Here is a 24,762-nt window from a genome sequence, read left to right on the forward strand (position 1 = left end):
CGCCAGCATTCAAAAGTGACCAAAACATCAGCCAGGAAGCATAGGAACTGAGAAGTGGTCTGTGGTGACCACCTGCAGAACCACTCCTTTATTGGGGGTGTCTTGCTAATTGCCTATAATTTCCACCTGTTGTCTATCCCATTTGCACAACAGCATGTGAAATTGATTGTCACTCAGTGTTGCTTCCTAAGTGGACAGTTTGATTTCACAGAAGTGTGATTGACTTGGAGTTCCATTGTGTTGTTTAAGTGTTCCCTTTATTTTTTTGAGCAGTGTATAAATTAAATAAATAGATAAGTAGATACCTAGAAAAAGGGGGAATAAATAGTAAAAAATGTATAAAGGAGATATATAAATGGTACACAAATATGAAGGGGGGGGCAGTAGAGTATAAAACCATTGGAATCTGAACAAACAGATGGACTAGACAATACAATTAGACATTAATAAAACCTAGTGCAGAGTGTGCAATATGCTGATCTGAATTTTTTTTTATCTAGGATCTGTCTAATCAATCGTCATGGGTGGATTGTCGCAGGGTGTACATCTGCTAATATCGGTATGCGTTCCACACCATGTCCAGACTCGTGGTATATCGAAATATATATATAAATATGTCCGTACATACATACAAATAAATGTGTGTATATAACAAATACACACACACATATGGTACACATAAAATAGATACAGCATATGAAATACATATACCTCATATCTAAAAAAAAAATAAAAAAAAATATATATATATATATCTCAAGATGTGCAAATGTACCTTTCGTTTGTGTATAGTGTTCAGGATTAAGCCTAGTTGGTGAAAAAAGTGATTTGCTTGTGCATATATAACAGAGAGAGGGGATGAGCATAAAAATTTAAAGATCTAGCGGATATCTAGAATAGGATACAGAATATTCAGACATAAAAAAATCACTATGTCCCTCTTCCAGATTTTTTCTTTTCAAAAACAGCTAATAATTAGTATGTTCGAGGGTCTCATTATGGCCAAAGGGGGACAGGGTGTTTAGACGGTATATCCAGTACATCTCCTTTCTGGACAGTTAATAGGAGGATGGGACCCATTCTAATGGGGTGACTTTCAGAAGGGAAGAATTGCTCGCATGGTGTTCGTAGAAGTGTCTTGAAGCACTGTGTGTCATGATCTTACGGTTAATGTTTGAACTATGCTCGTTCATTCGTTTCCTCAGCATTTGGGTGGTCCTGCCAACATATTGTAGTTTGCAAGGACATTTCAGTAGGTACACCACATTTCTAGTCGCACAATTCATTTTATGTCTAAGGTTAAATTCCTTGCCGGATCCAGCAATGTATATTTCTTTCCTATTAAGGGTTATCATACTGCAGCATTTGCACCTCTTGATATGACATTTGAAAGCCCTTTTCCTGTTTTTTTTGTGAGTCAGCCAGAAGTCTCCTGAGGGTATGTGCATCTTGTTTCAAATTAGGACAAGAGGGGGCTATAATATTTTTCAGTCTGCCCTCTCCTAAATGTGGAGCTAGAGGTAAGACGCTCCCCAGGATTGGATCTTTCTGCAGAATGTTCCAATGTTTCATCAGTATTTTTCTAATTAGGGTGTGTTTAACATTGTACCTAGTAATCAGATTGAGGTGGGGGTCTTTTTTGGTGTCTGTCTCCACCAATTTCGCTTTTAGTGTTTCTTGTTGATATAACTTAAGGGTTCGTGATCGTTGGAACAGTTCCTTCTTATCCTCTTCATCTGGCTAAAAGGGATATTCTTCTCCCATTTAGCATGGTGGCAACTTTTGAATTCCAAATAGCTATTCGCATCAACTTTTTTGAAGAGTATTTTTGTTGTGATCATATTGGACTTCGAGCTTCTGTGTATATCTAGAAAGATTGCCTCCTGGGCGGTGATGGTCAAGGCTAAGGCCCCTTGCAGATGAGCGTATCCGGATTAGGTCCGGATGGGTTCCGGTGCATTGCGGCAAACCCTCGCGAGTAGGAACGCAATTGCAGTCAGTTTTGACTGCGATTGCATTCCGATGTTCAGTTTTTATCGCGCGGGTGCAATGTGTTTTGCACACGTGTGATAAAAAACTGACTGTGGTACCCAGACCCGAACTTCTTCACAGAAGTTCAGGTTTGGGTTAGTTGTAGTGTAGATTATATTATTTCCCCTTATAACATGGTTATAAGGGAAAATAATAGCATTCTGAATACAGAATGCTAAGTAAAATAGGGCTGGAGGGGTTAAAAAATAAATTAAAAAAATTTAACTCACCTTAATCCACTTGTTCGCGCAGCCGGCATCTCTTCTGTCTTGTTCTGTGAGGAATAGGACCTTTGATGACGTCACTACGCTCATCACATGATCCATCACTATCCCCTCCAGCCCTATTTTACTTAGCATTCTGTATTTAGAATGCTATTATTTTCCCTTATAACCATGTTATAAGGGGAAATAATAATGATCGGGTCTCCATCCCGATCGTCACCTAGCAACCGTGCGTGAAAATCGCACCGCATCCGCACTTGCTTGCGATTTTCACGCAACCCCATTCATTTCTATGGGGCCTGCGTTACGTGAAAAACGCACAAAGAGGAGCATGCTGCGATTTTCACGCAACGCACAAGTGATGCGTGAAAATCACCGCTCATGTGCACAGCCCCATAGAAATGAATGGGTCCGGATTCAGTGCGGGTGCAATGCGTTCACCTCACGCATTGCACCCGCGCGGAAAACGGGCCTAAATGTTAGGCCCCACTCATTCTGATTTAAATCTTTAATGAAATCTAAAAGGTCCTCCGTACTGCTATCCCAGATAAAAATGATGTCATCTATGTAACAACGGTAAAATCTGATATTTTAGTGATTGAGAAGACCATACTGTTCCTCAAATAGGCCCATAAAAAGATTTGCATAGGGTCTTGACCGAGGAAATATTTAATAGCTGCGAGTCCCAAATAGCGTCTGATGTTGCTGTACAGGGAGGCCACATCAAGGGTCACCCAAACATGCTCATTTTTCCCTTGCAAAATCTCTGAGGTAGGAGGGGAGAGATTGAACGTCTTTTTGTAAGAAAAAAAATATATATGCTGAAAGATTGGATTTAAGTGAATCGATGCCTGAAATGATGGGTCTTCCCGGGGGATGGGTGGTGGATTTGTGTATTTTGGGTAAAAAGTAAAATTTTGCTGTTGAGGGGTAAAGTGGGGAAAGAAACTGTATTTCTTTTTTATCAATGATTCCTGCAGTGAAGCCAAATTCTATTAGTTCCGTCAAGGATTTCTTGAATAATCCGGACGGATCCTCGTCCAGGGTTCTATAATATTCAGGGTCAGAGAGTATCTTATTTGCCTCTGTAAGGTAATAATCTGAGTCCATTATTACTATCCCTCCGCCCCTATCTGCATTTTTGATGACCACTCCTTTGTTCTTCCTCAGGCTTTTTAGGGCCCTTTTTTCTGAGGGGGTGAGATTCTGTGTTTCTGATTGTTGGTGAGCATGGTCTTGAAGACATCAAGAACCATGTTATAATAGCTCTCTAAATGTGGGCCTCTGTTCTCCAATGGATAGAATGTGGACTTATTACGAAGTTTGGAGGGTATGGGGGTGGGGTCTTGTGAATAGGTGACTGAATTACCAGTTGTTACCGTAGAATTAGATGAAATTTGGTTTGTAGCATTCTTTACTGTAGATTTGGATGATTGCTCTGGGACTGGTGAGATTAATTCATTAATTCTAAAGTGCCATTTGAGGGTGAGTTTACGAATAATTTGAAGGGGTCTGGTTCGTTTGTCGGACAGAATGACAGACCTTTGCCGAGTAGTTTTATTTCATTCGGTTTCAGAGTATATTTAGAGAGATTGAAAATTCCTTTGTCTTTTTCATGGGTAGAAGAATTTTGGTCGTTGGTATTATTTGTGTCATTATCTACTCTGATTGTTGTTTTAGTTTTTTCTTTTCTGGTATGTTTGGATTTGCCTCCTCTGACTAGTTTTTTGGACGTTTTCGTGAGGAGGATAAGGGAGTGAAAAAGTGCATTATCTTGAGATTCTGTTGACTGGGGAGGATGTTTTTGGGCCTATCGGGGTCAGAAAGGGGCTCAATAGTTGGATACTCAATAGAATCTTTTTCTTGGGAGGTGTTTGATCCGGTGGAGTGACGTTCGGTGTTATTTTCCCTAAAAAAGGACTCTTGGATAGATTTGGTGGTAAGGCTAAAAAAAAAATCAGATTGTGTGGTGGAGGAAGAGTAGGTGGATAAGTTCAAAGTAGACTCTAATTGAACGTTCTCAGGTTGGGCAGATGCAAAAGTACCGAGATGGGTATTGAGAGGCGTAGAGCCCTGGTTAGTCAAGAGTGGTGATCTTCCCGTACGGATTGGTGTGGAGTAGATGGAAAGATTCACTAGTGTCTGTGTACCCTCCGTAGTGTCCAATCTTGGATTGCCGGGCTTGGGATCAGCATTACTCGTGGTGGGGATCGATGATGGGGGATTTTTATTGGAGAGTTGCGGTGTGTCAGGCTTTTTTGTTTCCATTCGGGGCCCATCTTCTGGCGGAGTAGGTCGTGAGTGAGGCCTCCCCATAGGGCGATCTGGTGGAAGTAAGCTGACAGGGGAGTTTTTTTGTAGGGCTGGGGGGTCTTCTGGTCCCTCGGTTATTGTGAAAGTCCTTATTATAGAAGGTTTTAGTAAAACGAGGTATTGCAACCAACTGAGTGTGTCTTCTTGGCTTCAAGAGGGAATGCTACTAGGGGTGGTAGCGGGTCCTGTGTGTTCTTCCTCTCATAAGGGTGGTCGAGAACAAATCTTGGTTTATTAGATCTATGGTAGGATTTACGTTCCCAGGACCTGATCCTATTTTGGTTGTAATCTGAGCAGTTTTCTGCACTTAGTGCGAACCTCATTGTACTCGAACCTTCTTAGGAATTCATGTCTAGGGGGTGATCCCTGATGGATATCCCTTGGTGGTAGTAAGCTTAGGATGGGCATGTGTGGAACGGGTTAAAAGGTTCCCTAAGTTTTTACATATATGTTTTCTCTTGATCACCAGAATGAGGCCGAGCTTAATATAACATGATAGAAAAAAAACAGTCAATCTCACTGCGTAGAAAGTTTATGACAGTCTCTATCAGGTTCTGTTTATTCTTCCGACATGGTGGTTTGGTTGTTGATTATCCATAGATGGCCATGTCCCGGTGATGTTCGTGTCCAATCTATTAAATACGTATGTTGGCATGATGGATTTGATTTCTCTTTGAAAGAGTCCTAAGAGATTTGGTAGATCGTTCTCAACATAGGTCCAACCTGAGTCTGCCACTGCTCCTCTGATTGGCCATTGTCTCCCATCGGCCGAGCAAAATGAGTTATGGATAGGGAAAAAAAAAAAGTAATGGGTTAGTCTACGACAACCCTGACATGAATTCAGGTGGAGTCAGAGATTAACTGGCAGGGTGCCAAAGGGTGGATCTGGAGATTTTTTGATGGAAGTTGAGAATACAGTGTATAATGGAGTGTTCAGGGTGTAGTGAGGTTGCCAATGATGGTCACCTATGTGCGGAGACCCGCAACATCATAGGTAAAAGACCAAGAAGGGTGAGGTTTATATGTAAGAACATATATACCTAAAAAAGTTACCACTGTTGGCACCAGTCTATTCGTCCCAACTGGAGATAGTGCTACAATTTCCTTAAAAGTGGTAGATTCCTCCCTGGTAAAGAGAGTTCAATTTAAATTTTATCTTCCATTGGTTTCTAATGTTTAGCTGTTATTACGCTGTGGCCTGAACGTGAGCTAGTGGCATCCTGAATCTCTCAGGAAAACCACGGATACCTGTCCATGGTCATAGACCGGTACAGATATACCACTCTATTTGGTCTACTACACGTACTCCTGTGCGATAATCTACCACTTTTAAGGAAATCGTAGCACTAGCACCAGTTGGGACGAATAGACTGGCGCCAACAGTGTGGTCACTTTTTTAGGTATATATGTTTTTACATATATACCTCACCCTTCTTTGACTTTCGCTTTGTGCCTGTCATCTAATAACCTTTATCTCTAAATTACTAAGAAGTAATAAACGTTTATTTAAGCCACATCCTTATCAAGATAAGGATTGAGCTTTAATTAGCGTTTATAAGGTCATAGAGCAGAGATAACGAGACTGTCAGCTCCCTGTATGACGGAGCAAAGAGAAAATACAGATCTTGCTAATAGAGCATCTCAGCTCTGTACAGAGAAAAGGACTCCATATTTTTAATAAAGACCATAAAAAAGATTTTTTTACCTCATGAGTACAATGCAATAATAAAAAAAGTTGCCCCCAAAGGTGTGCATAGTCTTTAAATCTCTGCTCTTTCTGATCTCAGTTGTACATGAGGGCCGTCTTATCAGTGGCTCAAAGAATTCTCTGCAGGGTTGCACCGGGTATCGAATTATCGATACCCAATCAATATTTTTGTACCGGTATTGATTCAATACCGGGATTTGCCATTTACCTATACTTTGTGCGGCACCTGAGGTGTAACTGCCACTGATCGCAGTTCCCTGTCATAGAGGTCAGGTGCCGGCTATGTGATTCTGCAACCGGCACACGCCTCCTGTATTTTTATTAATGGTTTAACAACATTGGTGGCGCAGTGCTTCCCCCCCCCCCCAACATGAAATCATTGGTGGCAGTGGCCACCGGGTCCCCTCCACCCTCTTCATTGGTGGTGCAATCTCTATTAGGGTGAATAGAACAAGGGATCAAAAGATCCCAGGTTCTAGCCCCTAAGGGGGAAATAGTTATTAAAAAGGTTAAAAAAAAAACACACCGAAATATTAAGTATAAATCACCCCCTTTCCCAATTTTACATATAAAATATATAAATAAATACATATTACATATCGCCACGTCCAAAAAGTCCAAACTATTAAAATGCAAAAAAAAATGAAATTCCTATGCGATGAACGCCGTAATAGAAATAAATATAAAAACTGTGCGATTCGCCATTTTTTAGTCACCTTGTCCGCCCCAAAAATAGGAAAGGACTGTTCGATTATCGTGGAAGGCACGCGGCTTTTTTGGGGTATTATTTTTTTCGCGTGGTATCGAATGGTATAGAGCAGGGGTACTCAACTGGCGGACCGCGGTCCAAATACGGACCGCAGCCGCCAGTTGTCCGGACCCCGGCCATCCTGCAGAGCGCTCCTCCTCTCCTGCACACTGTGCCGTGCAGGAGGAGGAGCTTACCGGCGCACTTCCGCCTGTCCCACAGCGCAGTGAGACAGGGCTCCCTCCACATGTAGCGCTCCTCCTCCTGCACACTCTGGTATGTGCAGGAGGAGGAGCTTACCGGCGCACTTCTTCCTGCCCCAGTGAGAGACGGCTCCCTCCACATGCAGGCACCAGCGCTTTCATCCGGCACCTGCACGTGGAGGGAGCTTTCTCCCTCAGTGCGCTCACAGGTCCCTCCTCCCCTGCAGCAGCGGCAGCACGTAAGGGAGCTTTAAGCTCCAAAGGACACTTACGTGCTGCTGGAGAGGGGAGAGACATCACCACTGCCACCAATGATATAAATGTCACATTTGGGGAGGAAGGGGGGCGTGGAGAGGGCTACAGAGAGGCGGGAACACGTCACTGACTGCAGGAAAGGACTCCAGTCAGTGTTGTGTTCCCATCTCTCCTGGGCCATCTTCTTTAAAATTAAAGGTAACCTGATTAAATAAAGTGATAAAGCCCCATCAAACCATGATAGTTTTGTTCCGCATCCAATTCCCATTATTGGGGCATTGGATGCGGACCCCTTAGTTTCAATGGAGCGGAAAAAGATGCAGACAGCACACAGTGTGCTGTCTGCATCTCTTGTGGCCCCATTGTAATTAAGGGGCCGCATCCAATCCCCCAATAATGGGAATTGGATGCGGAACAAAACTATCATATGTCTGTTCTGTGGCTTGGGTTGCCACCCGGCCAGTAGTTCACCAGCAAGGCTGGTATTTTAGTTCCCTTGCCGGTGCCAGAATTTTCCTGTAAGGACTGTTAGGGTACTTTCACACTTGCGGCAGGACGGATCCGACAGGCTGTTCACCCTGTCAGATCCGTCCTGCCACTATTTCGCCGGACTGCCACTCCCCATGGACTATAGCGGGAGTGGAGCTACGGCGCAGCATGGCAGTACACGGCGTGAGGCCGCCAGATGAAAAAGTCGGACATGTAGTACTTTTAGTCTGGCGGCCTCTCACCGCGCTGCGCCGTAGATTTGCCCCCATCCCCATTATAGTCGATGGGCACAGAGCAGTGGCACGGCGAAGTAGTGGCAAGATGGATCTGACAGGGTGAGCAGCCTGTCGGATCCGTCCTGCTGCAATTGTGAAATTACCCTTACTAATGAGCGCTTCCATCATGGAACGCCCATTAGTACAGCATTTACCTCCACCGCTACTTGTGCTAGTAAAAAAATAAATAAAGTTACGGTACCTCCACCTCCATTTGCTCACGCTGTGGAGAACACTCCCTGCTGACTAGAAGCTCAGGACAGGACCTACAAGACGTCATCACGTTGGAGCACCGGTCCTGAGCTTGCAGTCGGCAGCGAATGTTCACCGCAGCCAGGTGAATGCTAATTATTATTTTAATTTTTTTGCAAAAGCAGAGAAGGGGGGGCACTAATGGGGGCATTACTCTTACTGGGGGCACTAATGGGAACATTATTCTTACTGGGGCACTAATGTGGCCATTACTAATTCTGGGACTTACCCGGGGCGCTCCACTATAACGTCAGAGCGCCCCACGCGCATGGATCACATGATCGCATGGCATCTTTACTGTTGGCGTTCAGCTCGGACCTTCACCTGACTGCAGATCCAGGTATGTGGACCTTTAATAAAACTAGTTGAGTACCCCTGGTATAGAGTATCGCAATACTTTTTTATGGTATCGAAATCTAATCAAAATTTTGGTATCGTGACAACCCTAGTTCTTTGTATGGGTGTGTATACATAGATAGCAGTCAGTCACTGATACATGTGCACAAAAAAGCTGAGATTTTAATTAGGCTTGAGCAAAAAAAAAAAAAAAAAAAAAATAAAAAAAATAAAAAAAAAAAAAAAAAAAAAAAATCGAGCTTCGGATCATAGATCTCCGTACAGCATTAAAATGTATCGTCTCTGTGTAGGCAAACTTCGTATCGGCCGAAGTTGCGTGAGACTTCAGTGAATTAGTACAGTATTTCTATCTGCGTATTTAAAAACATTTTAAAATAGGAATCCGAATTGGGCTTTGGCACCTAGGTACCAGCCAGTACCAAAACCCACTTAGGATTCATATTTTAAAATGTTTATAAATACGCAGATAGGAATACTGTACTAATTCTCCAAAGTCTTGCACAATTTTGGCCGATACAAAGTTTGCCTACACAGAGACGATACATTTTGATGCTGTAAGGGAACAGCATTAAAATCAAAGTTTTTGAACGAATCGACTTCGGATCTATGATTTGAATCTCTATTTGCTCCAGCCTAGTTTTAATGTATAAATTACAATTTTAACTGAATCTTTTCCCACAAAGCGATAATTGTATCATGGATACATCCAGGTTAATTCTGCACATACAGTGAGTCACATAAGGTCTTGGAGGATTTGTGTAGACCAACACTTTCATTCCCCGCTGAAGGTATATAGATAATCACAATGTAATGACTGATAGAAGTATCCCCCCCTCTCCAGACGGTAAAATTCCTTTTTCTTCTTCTTACACCTATCACCTAGGCCTGTGATGGCAAACCTCCGGCACTGCAGCTGTGGTAAAACTACAACTTCCAAGATGCACACGTGCTTGGCTGTTTTCAGAACTCCATAGACCTGAATGAAGCATGCTGGGAGTCGTAGTTTTACCACAGCTGGAGTGCCGGAGGTTAGTCGTCACTGACCTAGGCTGAGCCCATATACCTTTGCTACTACACAGAAATGAATGTCCTATTTAAAAGGGACCTGGAAAATAATAATATTACAAGTTATGGTTACTAGATTTCTTGGGAACGGTCAGTGATAAAAGGAAGAACAAATTGCTTCAAGTAAGTCTCAAGTTCATTTACCTTTTCCCACTCTGATGAAGCATGGACAACCATAACAGTGTTCCCCAAAAACATTTTAAAGGGAGTCTGTTAGTAAAATGTACCCTTACAAACCACGAACACTGCGGTATAAGTGAAGTTAAATCAAGTAGAAACAAAGCTGTTGCCAAAGCAGTAACCTACCAGAACCTACCAAAACAACTAAGTTTAAAGGGGTTTTCTGAGACTTTACGACTAATGACCTATCCTCGAGGACACCCGGAACCCCTGCCTATAAGCCGTTTAGGAAGGCAGCAGTGCTCCTGTGAGTGCCAAGGCCTTCTCTCAGCTTTTCCTAGGCCAGTGATAACACATTCATCGATAACCTGGCCTAGGAGCAGCTCAGCCCCATAGAAGTGAATGAGGCTGAGCGCGATACCACTCACAGGAGCGCCGTTGCCTTCTCAAACAGCTGATCGGTGTGGGTCTGGGTGTCGGACCCCCACCGATTTGACATCGATGACCAATCCATAGAAAACGTTATCAGTTAAAAAATCCTGGAAAACCCTTCATCTTGTGGCATATATAAATTAGCTGGCAAGTGTCAGCTCCGGCGTTGCCTTGCCAGGAAAGTATCCTGGCTGTTTGTTAGTTGTCCAACCTAAACCCTGAGGGCTATGGCCTGAGCAATATACTGTGCATGCGCTGCTCCCAGTCACTCTTCTGGCTGTATTACACTGACACAACAGTGGGGAAATTCAATGCAAATGCACCAGATCTGCACTGTTCAAATTTAAATGGCAAGAATGTGACATAAGGGAACTCTGAGCCATCGATCAAGATGAAAGTGAAGGTTGGGAAGCATTACTGACAGCCAGGACACTGCCCTAGCAAGGCAACACCCAGCAGACACTTACCAGCTAATGTACATATGCCACAAGCTAGAATGAAATATGGCTTTTTTTTACTGGTATGCTACCATTATGAGTGACAACATAGCTAGTATACACAGCTTTTAACATCACTGTATAGGTGACATGAAGTTATGTACACCTTTTGAGGGCATTTTTATTACTTATTTTGGGGTAAAAAAAAATATTTTTCCAATTGGTCTCTATTAAAAAAAAATTATCAATTTGATAAGAATTTATCTTAAAATGAGTGTTTATGAGCTTTATCTGAAAGTACAAATAAAGGCTACAGATCGAGCCATCAGAACAGCTCTCCTATGGATTCACATTCTGCTGATGCAGTGAAACTGAAAGCTGAAGGGAGAAAAACTGCTTTTATGAATGAATATAAAGAATTAGAAAATTAGATTTTTAGTCCAAAATAAGTAGAATGCAAATAATAATAAAAAAGTCCCGAAAGATGTCCATAGCCTTTAAGATATGGTTCCATTAAAAACAAAAGTTCTGTTCTTCATTCTCCAGGCATCATTTGTTGGGGTTTAATATATGTACCTGCTTGCCATCTATTCCCAGCTGAATACAAAGTACCAATCTATTGATGTCACAAAAGACCAACTATAAAACAAGACTGTGCGTAATGAATGTATTTTACTGCAACTGACACTTCAAACACCCAGTAGATACCATCAGTCCATTAATTCACACAAACATATCATGTATGGGTTTCTAAGTGTTTAGTTAGGTAACCTTTTAACACAAAACCTTCCCCACATTTTGGACAATTATAAGGTTTCTCCCCAGTGTGCTGTTGTTCATGCACAATAAAACTTGCACGATCTAAAAAAGATTTATCGCACTGAGAACAGGAAAGTACTCTGCTTTCTACGCGTCCTTTTGTAGTACGATCAGAAAGATACTTTCTATATTTTGAATTTGAGGGGAGCTTTTCAGTGTTAAGATTTTTCTGGCGTAACTCTGCATTGGCAAGACTTTTTCCATGGTGGATATGTCGCTGTTCTGCTATATGAGTCATGTAATGTGTGGAAAGGGTAGATAAGTCTTTGAAACCTTTCCCACATTCTGAACACGTGAGCGACTTCTTTTCTCGGAGATACTGTGGTTGGGATTGAGAAGTGACATTTTCAGTGGCCTGATCACTTGGCTGTTCTCCAAAGTGACTTCTGTAATGCATTGTCAGGGCAGATACATTTGTAAAACACTGGTCACATTCTGGACAAGAATATGAGGTTTCTTCTTTATGAATGCCTTCATGCCGTTCCAGCCGTGACCGATTGTGAAAACATTTTCCACAAGTAAGGCACCTAAATGGCTGCTGTCCTGTGTGATTTCTCTGATGAACGACAAGTCCGGAGCGATCTCGGAAACATTTTCCACAATCATCACACGAATATGGCTTTTCTCCAGTATGTATCCTCTGATGTATAACAAGGCCAGAACGATCAGTAAATCGTTTGTCACATTCAGAACATGAGAATGGTTTCTCTCCAGTGTGGACTCTCTGATGCCTATCCAAATGGGAACGGCTTGGGAAACATTTACCACATTCAAAACATAGAAATGGTCTCTTCCGTGTTTGAGGGGCAGATTCTTTGCTTTCAGAGTACACACTACGCTTTCCCCCTGAGTGAATTCTACTGTGATTACTAAGATGCCCTCTTTTCATGAAACCTTTACCACACACGGGGCATACATAAATCTTCTCTTGTTTGTGACTCTTTTGATGTTCAGCCAGTGCATTGCTACTCTTAAAATTCATTCCACACTCCAGGCATAGAAGTGGGGCCTGGTCTATTTGAGAAAACTTTTCTTGGGTCAGCAGCTCAGTTTCTGTAGAAGCTGTTTTTTTATGAATTGACTGGTGAACAGTGACATCTGCACGGCTGGAAAACTGTTTACCACATTCTGGACAGGCAAAAGGTATTTGTTCTGTGTGAACTCTATGGTGTGTCACAAGGTCAGATTTTTGGGAAAAACATTCTCCACATTCAGAGCACATTAATGGTTTCTGATTCTCGTGACTCATTATGTGCAAATTAAGTTGTGTGGTGTTGGTGAAAGCCTTCAAACAAGAATTTTCACCATTTAAGGATCCTTGAGAGGACATTATCGATGACTTTGTGTAGTCACTGTCTGATAGATCCTGTGTGTACTCCATTTCACCATCTTCTTGGTCAGGGACTGGTCCCTTAAAGTAGTCTGAGCGTTTGCTAACTGGAGATACATAAGCCATTTCATCAAGATAAGGAACTATGAAAGTTTCTATATCAGTAAAATCTTCATCACATGAACTCAGTTCTTCTTTTATATGAATTATCGGGAGATTTTCATGTGGATCTTGAGCAAATGTTGGCCCCTTCTCCTGGTCGGAACTATTATCTGTCAAATTAGCAATGTTGTCAGATTTTACTCCATTACAAGAGATGTGCTCAGTCGTAGTCTGGAAATTAGATGGGTTAATGTCTTGCTGCTCGTCTGGCATAACTTTCTTTTCACTATGAAAGACAGATGAAAATTTTGCTTCTGAATGAGCAGTCTTTTTGTATTCAGTCTTGGAAACCTGCGAGTTGGTGGACTTTTCTGGTGCACTGCAATATTTTCTTGTAATAAAATCAATATGGTCTTCTGCCGGGGCCTTTTGGCTTTCAGGAGCATCTGGTAAGGAGACACATGCAACTGTTACAAGCGATATGTACAGTGGGGGAAATAATTATTTGACCCCTCACTGATTTTGTAAGTTTGTCCAATGACAAAGAAATGAAAAGTCTCAGAACAGTATCATTTCAATGGTAGGTTTATTGTAACAGTGGCAGATAGCACATCAAAAGGAAAATCGAAAAAATAACTTTAAATAAAAGATAGCAACTGATTTGCATTTCATTGAGTGAAATAAGTATTTGAACCCCTACCAACCATTAAGAGTTCTGGCTCCCACAGAGTGGTTAGACACTTCTACTCAATTAGTCACCCTCATTAAGGACACCTGTCTTAACTAGTCACCTGTATAAAAGACACCTGTCCACAGAATCAATCAATCAAGCAGACTCCAAACTCTCCAACATGGGAAAGACCAAAGAGCTGTCCAAGGATGTCAGAGACAAAATTGTAGACCTGCACAAGGCTGGAATGGGCTACAAAACCATTAGCAAGAAGCTGGGAGAGAAGGTGACAACTGTTGGTGCGATTGTTCGAAAATGGAAGGAGCACAAAATGAACATCAATCGACCTCGCTCTGGGGCTCCACGCAAGATCTCACCTCGTGGGGTGTCAATGGTTCTGAGAAAGGTGAAAAAGCATCCTAGAACTACACGGGAGGAGTTAGTTAATGACCTCAAATTAGCAGGGACCACAGTCACCAAGAAAACCATTGGAAACACATTACACCGCAATGGATTAAAATCCTGCAGGGCTCGCAAGGTCCCCCTGCTCAGGAAGGCACATGTGCAGGCCCGTCTGAAGTTTGCCAATGAACACCTGAATGATTCAGAGAGTGACTGGGAGAAGGTGCTGTGGTCTGATGAGACCAAAATAGAGCTCTTTGGCATTAACTCAACTCGCTGTGTTTGGAGGAAGAAAAATGCTGCCTATGACCCCCAAAACACCGTCCCCACCGTCAAGCATGGGGGTGGAAACATTTTGCTTTGGGGGTGTTTTTCTGCTAAGGGCACAGGACAACTTATTTGCATAAACGGGAAAATGGACGGAGCCATGTATCGTGAAATCCTGAGCGACAACCTCCTTCCCTCTGCCAGGAAACTGAAAATGGGTCGTGGATGGGTGTTCCAGCACGACAATGACCCAAAACATACAGCAAAGGCAACAAAGGAGTGGCTCAAGAAGAAGCACATTAAGGTCATGGAGTGGCCTAGTCAGTCTCCGGACCTTAATCCAATCGAAAACCTATGGAGGGAGCTCAAGCTCAGAGTTGCACAGAGACAGCCTCGAAACCTTAGGGATTTAGAGATGATCTGCAAAGAGGAGTGGACCAGCATTCCTCCTAAAATGTGCGCAAACTTGGTCATCAATTACAAGAAACGTTTGACCTCTGTGCTTGCAAACAAGGGTTTTTCCACCAAGTATTAAGTCTTTTTTTGTTAGAGGGTTCAAATACTTATTTCACTCAATGAAATGCAAATCAGTTGCTATCTTTTATTTAAAGTTATTTTTTCGATTTTCCTTTTGATGTGCTATCTGCCACTGTTACAATAAACCTACCATTGAAATGATACTGTTCTGAGACTTTTCATTTCTTTGTCATTGGACAAACTTACAAAATCAGTGAGGGGTCAAATAATTATTTCCCCCACTGTATATGTCAAACTACTTCATTCCTGCACTTCCAAATATTCCACAACTCTGAATTAAAAGTTTTATACATGGAAGATATCACTGTAAATCCATTTTACAGTAAAAAACTAAACGGTAACCTAGTCAGTGACTTTTTGGAAGATATCTCCAAAAGTAATCTAATTTATTTACTTCACAAATTAATTGAAAACTTACTCAGAGTTCTACGGGATTGGTCATTCTTCATTACATCCTTGTAGAGATCCCTGTGTCCTTCCACATACTCCCACTCCTCCATGGAGAAACAGACCACGATGTCCTCATATCTTATAGGAACCTGACAATGACACAGTCATCATCCAAAACCCTCTCATGAGATGACGATATAACAGTATCCCAGTATTCCCAGCAGTGCTTACCTCTCCAGTTAACAGTTGAATGATCTTGTTTGTGAGTTCTAGGATCTTCTTATCATTCCTTTCCCCAAGTAGACGTGATTGAGGGCATACCCATTCACCACACTTTTTAACCATGATAGAATCCTATGTAGACATAAAAAAAAATGTGTTTTATAAGGTTATTTTACAATCTTTATTACTGCAATAAAGTCATATTTTAAAGGGATTCTGTCACCAAGATTTGTGCTATAGAGCTGCGGACATGCACGGCTAGATAGCTGCTAGCATGTCCGCAATATACCTGTCCCATAAAGCTGTGTGCTTTTATTGTGTTCCTTCCCTGTGCTGGCATCAGCCTCAGGGAAAGAACTGCGCATCGCGAGATTACGGCAATCTATAGTTGATGAAAGGAGGAGATTCGGAGGACACGGGCGGGGCGTGGCTGGGCTCCAGGAAGGTTAGTACAGCCCCTTGGACACATACAAGACTCATTTACATATATATATATATATATATATATATATTATATATATATATATATATATAAAATCATTTTTTAAGCACAATAAAAGCACACAGCTTTATGGGACAGGTATATTGCGGACATGCTAGCGGCGATCTAGCCATGCATGTCCGCAGCTCTATAGCACAAATCTTGGTGACAGAATCCCTTTAAAAGCATATTCCAGACAAATAAAATCTAAAGTAAAGAAAGACTAAACATAAATTAATGCTATAAGCCTATAAGAAATATAGTTTAATAATATTGTCAGTCCACAGAAAAGGGGGTCATTTATTAAGACGTCTACGCCAGTTTTTGGCATAAAAAGTTGCAGTAAGTCATCAGTATCTGACCGGTATGGGTCCAACATCGGGGACCCCCGCCGATCAGCTGTATGAGAAGGCACACTAAAGGAGCCCAGCACCGCCCGCATCCCGCATCCTCTGAATCTGTAAGTGCCGGCATGGTGCACAGGGAAGGAACACCATGCTGGCACTCACATGCGGGCATGCGCGAGATAACAGCGCTTCAACTCTGTGATGTCGGGGGAGCAAGGAGGAGATTCAGAGGATGTGGGCGGTGCTGGGCTCCTTCAGAGTGGGCGTGGCTTGGCTCCTGAACTGTTGGCAACAGCCCCTTGGGCTCATTTACACACATATATATATATATATATATATATATATATATATATATAAAATAGTTTTGTTTTGTTAGTTTTTTCTATAAAAGCATTCACAGCTATGAGAAAAGTATATTGTGGACATGCTAGTGGCGATCTAGCAGTGCATGTCCACAGCTCTATATGCTCAAACTACCTGACAGAAGCCCTTTAAAATTTCCTGATAGACAACTTCACTGACTTTGGACTTGATATAACACAGTAGAACAACCCCAGCAGATGACAGGGCTCCCCAAACCATCACTGACTGTGGTAACTTCACACTGGATCTTAAGCAACTTGGATTGTGTGCCTTTCCACTCTTCCTCCAAACTGTGGGACCTTGATTTCCAAATGAGATGCAGAATTAACTTTCATCTGAACAGGACTTTGGACGACTGAGCAACAGTCCAGTCCTTTTTTTCCCTTAGCTCAGGTAAGACGCTTCTTACATTGTCTCTGGGTCATGAGCAGCTGTACACAAGGAATATGACAACTGCAGCCCATGTCCTGGAAATGTCTGTGTGTGGTGGCTCTTGAAGCATTGACTCCAGCTGCAGTCCACTCCTTGTGAATCTCCCGTGAACCAGACTAAGGTACCATTTAAAGGCTTAGGACACCTTTCCAGGTGTCTTGTGTTGATTAGCTGATTCGAGTGTGACTCAGTGGGGCACATTTACTATAGTGTCTGCGCCTATTTTAATGAATAAAAAGCCTGTTTAAGACGGTCTTATTTTTAAAGTCACATTTACCAATAGTTTTTGCACCTGTTTCACCTATTTTGAGTTTTAAAGGGGTATTCCGGTAAAGTAACTTAATTTTTGAAAAACTGCACCAAGGCTGTAAGCTGTGACCCAACCAGAAACCATACCTATACATACAGTCCTGATCAAAAGTTTAAGACCACTTGAAAAATGGCAAAAAATCATATTTAGCATGGCTAGATCTTAACAAGGTTCCAAGTAGAGCTTCAACATGCAACAAGAAGAAATGGGAGTGAGACAAAACATTTTTTGAGCATTCAATTTAATGAAAACAACGAATAAACTGAAACAGGCTGTTTTTCAGCTGATCAAAAGTTTAGGACCACACCTCCAAAAAAAAAAAAAAAAAAAAAACTAAACCCCCCCAAAACAGAAATCCAACTTCCAAAAACATGAACTCAGTAATGAGTAGCTCCGCAGTTATTGTTTATCCCTTCAAAAATTTGTTTCGACATGCTTGATGCAAGCGTTTCCATGAGGTGAGTGGGAACATTTCTCCAAGTGGTAAAGACGGTCGCACGAAGGCCATCTACTATTTGGAACGGTTGTCCATTTTTGTAAACTTCCCTTGCCATCCATCCCCAAAGGTTCTCAATTGGATTTAGATCAGGGGAACACGCAGGATGGGCCAAAAGAGTGATGTTATTCTCCTGGAAGAAGTCCCTTGTCCTGCGGGCATTGTGTACTGTAGCGTTGTCTTGTTGAAAAACCCAGTCATTACCACACAGACGAGGGCCCTCAGTCATGAGGAATGCTCTCTGCAACATCTGGACATAGCCAGCGGCCGTTTGACGCCCCTGCACTTCCTGAAGCTCCATTGTTCCACTGAAGGAAAAAGCACCCCAGACCATTATGGCGCCCCCTCCACTGTGGCGCGTAGAAAGCATCTCAGATGGGATCTGCTTGTCATGCCAGTAACGTTGGAAACCATCAAGGTTACATTTTTTCTCATCAGAGAATAAAACTTTCTTCCACCTTTGAATGTCCCATGTTTGGTGCTCTCTTGCAAAGTCCAAACGAGCAGTTCTGTGGCGTTCAAGGAGACAAGGTCTTTGAAGACGTTTTTTGTTTTTGAAGCCCCTCAGTCTCAGATTCAGTTTGATGGTTATGGGGCTGGAGTCAGCACCAGTAAGGGCCTTAATTTGGGTCGAGGATCGTCCAGTGTCTTGACGGGCAGCCAATTGGATCCTCCGGCTCAGTGCTGATGAAATTTTTTTGGGTCTTCCACTTGACTTTTTTGTTCCATAACCCTCAGGATCATTTAAGAAATTCCAAATGACTGTCTTACTGCGTCCCACCTCAGCAGCGATGGCGCGCTGTGAGAGACCCTGCTTATGCAGTTCAACAACCCAACCACGTTCAAAAAGGGAGAGTTTTTTGTGCCTTTGCCATCACAACGTGTGACTACCTGACAGAAAATGACAATGAATCCACATCTTTGCACAGATTTGGCCTTTTAACCACTTGCCGCACACGTAACGCCGATAGGCGTCCGGGCGGCGGCACACTCAGGCTCAGCAACGCCTATTGGCGTCATCTCATGTGAGCCGAGATTTCCTGTGAACGCGCGCTCACAGGAGAGCACGTTCACAGGATCGCGCAGTTCAGAAGTTCAACTAGAGCCTGCCGGCAGCGATCATTGGCTGGCATGCTGTAGATTTTTAAAAGATCCAATGAAATGGGTATGTCAGACGCTATTTTGTAAATAGCGTTGGATATACCTGCTACCTGGTCCTCTGGTGGTCCCTTTTGCTTGGATCGACCACCAGAGGACACAGGCAGCTCTGTAAGTAGCACCAATCACCACACACACACACACATTACACCCCCCTGTCACTTATTAACCCCTTATTAACCCCTGATCACCCCCCTGTCATTGATCACCCCCCCGTAAGGGTCCTTTATCACCGCCAGTTACTTAGCTACTTGTTAAGTAGTTAGCGCCCAGCCCACCGCACGTTACTGATTAGTCGCTGATTAGCGTCATCGCTGTCGCTAATCAGCACTAGTACTATATAGTATCTGTAAGTGATCAAGACTGATCGCAATCAGATCTATATAAGTACATTAGGGTCACCTTAGGCTCTACAAAAAACGCAGTGTTCGCCCGATCAGGCCTGATCTTGTGCGCACACTTGCATTCAGTCCGCCCCACCGCAGTGACAGAATTTTTTTTTCTGATCACTGCAAAAACACTGTAAAATCGCTGCGCCGCTATAAAGATCACTTTTGAGCTTTTTGGATCTTTATTAGCGATCGCAGCTTTACTTCACAAGCACTCCTTTTTACTAGGCAGGTTTGCTCTTTATCCTGGGTAGTCTCAGAGGAATACCCCCTAAATTTAGTTAGCCCAAAATGTCAAACAAGGAGTATTCCGCTGAAGAGGCCTACAGGATTCTGGCCGTGATGGATGAAAGCGATGGGGACGCCTCACCCGCTGAATCCAGTGGTTCAGAATATGAACCTGTAGACAGCAGTGGCACTCTAACCTCTAGTGAAGATGACGAGGTTGAGGTCCCTGCTACGGTCAGGCGTACCCGATCCCATGTCAGTGTTCTGCATACCCCGTGTGATGAGCCTCATTTGCAGCAGAGTGGTGCTAGCGCTGATCTTTTTTATGGTGCGGCATACACCAGCAGCGCAGCACATCCTGGAGCTTCTACCAGCACTGCCGTATTCCCTGGTGAAGTGGCGAGCACCAGAAGGGCAGTTCAAGCTGGTACGGTGGCACGTGCAGTAACTCCCCCGTCGCAGCCACCGCGTTCACAGGCCTGTAGAGCCCTTAGTCTCCCAGAGGTGCTGGCAAACCCAAATTGGCACTCCCCTGCTTCCGCCGCACCCGTATTGCCCTCTTTCACCGCCCAGTCTGGAGTTCGCGTGGAGACAGCTCATTTAGGATCAGCCCTCGAGTTTTTTGAGCTGTTCTTCACCGCGGATCTCTATGACTTAGTTGTGGCAGAAACCAACCGCTACGCCACACAGCATATAAACGCAGCCTTTCCGGTGGAAACCAGTCACAGTTTCCGAATTAAAATTATTTTTGGGCCTTATCCTCAGCATGGGTCATACAAAAAAAAATATGTATTGCGGTCCTATTGGTCTAAAGACCCAATACATTACATGCCCATGTTCTCTGCTGCTATGTCCAGGGCACGTTTTGAGGGCATCATGCGCTTTATGCATTTTACTGACAATAAAACCTGTCATCCAAGAGGCCACCCTGCTTATGACCGGCTCCACAAAATTCGGCCCCTCATAGACCGTTAGTCATCCAGGTTTGCAGATGTGTATACCCCCAAGCAGAACATCTGCATAGACGAGTCCCTAGTACATTTTACCGGGCGCTTTGGCATGAAACAGTACATCCCCAGCAAGCGCGCCCGGTATGGGGTCAAACAGTATAAGCTCTGTGAAAGGGCCACAGGCTATACATATAGTTTTAGGGTCTATGAGGGAAAAGACTCAAAACTGGAGCCGGTCGGATGTCCTGACTACCTGGGGAGCAGTGGCAAGATTGTCTGGGACTTGGTATCACCCTTACTCCACAAGGGGTACCACTTATACATGGACAATTTTTACACAAGCGTGGCCCTCTTTCGGCACTTACATCTAGTCGGAATTCAATGCTGTGGCACCGCGAGACCTAGTCGCCGGGGCTTCCCCCAACGGCTCGTTAATACCCGACTTGCACAGGGGGAGAGGGCTGCCTTGTGAGACAAAGAACTGCTTGCGGTGAAGTGGAGGGACAACAGGAACGTTTACCTTCTGTCCACCATTCACGCAAACACGACTGTCCAAATTGAAAGGGCAACTAGAGTCATTGAGAAACCCCTCTCTGTCCACGACTATAACCTTCACACGGGAGGGGTGGACTTCAATGACCAGATGTTGACTCCCTATTTAGCGTCCCGCCGCACCAGACGCTGGTATAAGAAGGTGTCTGTTTATTTAATTCAATTGGCTCTGTATAATAGTTTTGTTCTCTACAGTAAGGCTGGGAGAACGGGATCCTTCCTAAAATTCCAGGAAGAGATCATTTCGGAACTCCTGTATCCAGGAGGGTCCATGCCCCAAGTACCTGATGTAGTTAGCCGGCTACATGGCAGACACTTCCCGAGTGTCTATCCTGGTACCCCAACTCAGCGTTCCCCAAGAAAAAGATGTTGTGTCTGTAGCAGGGCTGGAATAAGGCGTGACACCACCTTTTTTTTTGTCCTGACTGTCCTGACCAGCCTGCCCTATCCATAGGGGAGTGTTTCCGCAAGTACCACACACAGGTACACTATTAGTGTAGGGATTGCGTGACACAGGACAGGCACACAGGGGTCTTAGGGCCCTTTCACACAGAGCTGCCACAAACCTCTCCTTTCACCTGGGACAAAGTGCATAATGTACTTCGCCACATCTCTGGGCGATTTGCTCTTTGCACATTGTCCCATGGGGAAGGAGAGGTTTGTCCTCTAAAAAAAATAAATAAAAAAAAAAAAAAATCACAGGTAAGCAAAAAAGTTAATGTTCAGTTTCAAATGTTATATAAAGTTTATAAAAGGTGATGTTAATAAATTTATTGCATTGCGGCCTGTTTTTTTTTTTTTTTTTTTTTAACCTTCTAGGTGGACCAAGCGATCAACCAGCTGCAGCACTGATGTGCATTCTGACAGAAGCATTGCGCTGCTGTCAGATTACACAAAGTCGGTGTATGCGGCGCTGCAAGACGAGATTTCTCCTCTGCAGTAAAAAAAGATACGTTTGACGAGGCTTATGAGCTGAGGGGCGGTGTTCATATGCTTTGGCAAACACTTTGTATATATAAAATAAATAAAAAATTCTGGCAATGATTTATTCATCCACATCGATTGATGTGAATGGAGAAATCGGGTTTGCCAGGGCATACGAGCTGAGTGGGTTTGGATGTTGGGCGGAGCTCCTATGTCCTGGCAGACGCCTTTCCCCTCTTTTTTATTTTTTGCACATTTTTTGGCAGAGATTTTTTCATCCACATTGATCGATGCGAATGAAGAAATCTGTGCCGTTCATTTATTCTTTCAGCCCAGAGGCTGAAAGGAAAATAAAAAAAATCATTACCCGTATGCTCAATATAAGGAGAATAGCAGAAACTCCTAATGCTGGCCATACATGTAATGATTGTGGAGACCCTCAAATGCCAGGGCAGTACAAACACCCCACAAATGACCCCATTTTGGAAAGAAGACACCCCAAGGTATTCCCTGAGGGGCATATTGAGTCCATGAAAGATTGAACTTTTTGTCACAAGTTAGCGGAAAGGGAGACTTTGTGAGAAAAAAAAAAAAAAAAATATATATATATATATATATATATATATATATATATATATATATATATATATATATTTTATCAATTTCCGCTAACTTGTGCCAAAAAAAATAAATAAAAAATCTTCTATGAACTCGCCATGCCCCTCACGGAATACCTTGGGGTGTCTTCTTTCCAAAATGGGGTCACATGTGGGGCATTTATACTGCCCTGGCATTTTAGGGGCCCTAAAGCGCGAGAAGTAGTTTGGAATTCAAATGCGTAAAAAATGCCCTGTGAAATCCTAAAGGTACTCGTTGGAATTTGAGCCCCTTTGCGCACCTTGGCTGCAAAAAAGTGTCACACATGTGGTATTGCCGTACTCAGAAGAAGTAGGGCAATGTGTTTTGGCGTGTATTTTTACATATACCCATGCTGGGTGAGAGAAATATCTCTGTAAAATGACAACTTTGTATAAAAAAAAAAAATGGGAAACGTCATTTACACAGATATTTATCTCACCCAGCATGGGTATATGTAAAAATACACCCCAAAACACATTTCCCTACTTCTTCTGAGTACGGCGATACCACATGTGTGACACTTTTTTGCAGCCTAGGTGCGCAAAGGGGCCCAAATTCCAATGAGTTCTTTTAGAATTTCACAGGGCATTTTACGCATTTGGATTCCAAACTACTTCTCACGCTTTGGCCTCATGCACACGACCGTTGTGTGCATCCATGGCCGTTGTTCCGTTTTCCGTGATTTTCTGCAGACCCATTGACTTTCAATGGGTCCGTTGAAAACTCGGAAAATGCACCGTTGTTCATCCGCGGCCGTGATCCGCGTTTCCTGTCCTATTTTTTTGACGGACAACAGTTCACGGACCCATTCAAGTCAATGGGTCCGTGAAAAAACACGGATGCACACAAGATTGGCATCCGCGCCCGTGATCCGTAGGCTACTTTCACACAGACGGATCGCAGATCCGTCTGCATAAAAGCTTTTTCAGAGCTGAGTTTTCACTTCGTGAAAACTCAGATCCGACAGTATATTCTAACACAGAGGCGTTCCCATAGTGATGGGGACGCTTCAAGTTAGAATATACTACGAACTGTGTACATGACTGCCCCCTGCTGCCTGGCAGCACCCGATCTCTTACAGGGGGCTGTGATCCGCACAATTAACTCCTCAGATGCCGGACCTGAGGGGTTAATTGTGCGTATCACAGCCCCCTGTAAGAGATTGTGGCCAGTGCGGCCCACCCCTCCCTCCCCCTCCTAATTTAAATTTCCCCCCCCCCCCCCCTATCATTGGTGGCAGCGGAGAGTTCCGATCGGAGCTGGGGCTCTGATCGGTAACCATGGCAACCAGGACGCTCCTGCAGTCCTGGTTGCCATGGTTACTTAGCAATTTTTAGAAGCATTATACTTACCTGCGATGTCCGTGACCGGCGGGGCGCTCCTCCTACTGGTAAGTGAAAGGTCTGTGCGACGCATTACTGTCCACTAATGAATGGACAGTAATAAAGGGGAGGGAGGGGGGGTCCACTGGCCACCAATGAATTTAAAACTGGGGAGGGAGGGGGGTGTGCCCCCTCCTGCCTGGCAGCACCTGATCTCTTACAGGGGGCTATGGTCCGGAACCTGAGGGGTTAATTGTGCGGATTACAGCCCCCTGTAAGAGATCGGGTGCTGCCAGGCAGCAGGGGGCAGTCATGTACACAGTTCGTCGGATATTCTAACTTGAAGCGTCCCCATCACTATTGGAACGCCTCTGTGTTAGAATATACTGTCAGATCTGAGTTTCACAATCTAACTCAAAGCCGATGGTATATTCTAACATAGAGGCGTTCCCATGGTGATGGGGACACTTCAAGTTAAAATATAACATCGGATTGGAGAAAACTCAGATCCGATGGTATAATA

General features: G+C 43.5%; 2 protein-coding genes across 4 annotated transcripts in view; one reads left to right on the forward strand and one right to left on the reverse strand.

Annotated features, from left to right (window-relative positions):
• LOC121006072 (zinc finger protein 287-like) overlaps window positions 1–24,762 on the forward strand; it is a 519,245-nt gene that overhangs the window by 295,763 nt on the left and 198,720 nt on the right. The window lies entirely within an intron of this gene.
• LOC121006068 (oocyte zinc finger protein XlCOF7.1-like) overlaps window positions 11,470–24,762 on the reverse strand; it is a 35,576-nt gene continuing 22,283 nt past the window's right edge. Inside the window, exons 2-4 of one of the 3 annotated variants that reach the window (XM_040438960.1) lie at window positions 15,658–15,780; window positions 15,455–15,575; window positions 11,470–13,606 (exon numbers count right to left, since the gene is read on the reverse strand). In XM_040438960.1, the coding sequence (XP_040294894.1) occupies window positions 11,646–13,606; window positions 15,455–15,575; window positions 15,658–15,780 (2,205 nt within the window). In that variant the 3' untranslated portion in view covers window positions 11,470–11,645. The remainder of the gene's footprint in view (window positions 13,607–15,454; window positions 15,576–15,657; window positions 15,781–24,762) is intronic. The other 2 variants (XM_040438959.1, XM_040438958.1) reach the window with 2 other exon arrangements.

The sequence above is a fragment of the Bufo bufo genome, chromosome 6 (genome assembly GCF_905171765.1).
Source record: "Bufo bufo chromosome 6, aBufBuf1.1, whole genome shotgun sequence".
Lineage (NCBI taxonomy): Eukaryota > Metazoa > Chordata > Amphibia > Anura > Bufonidae > Bufo > Bufo bufo.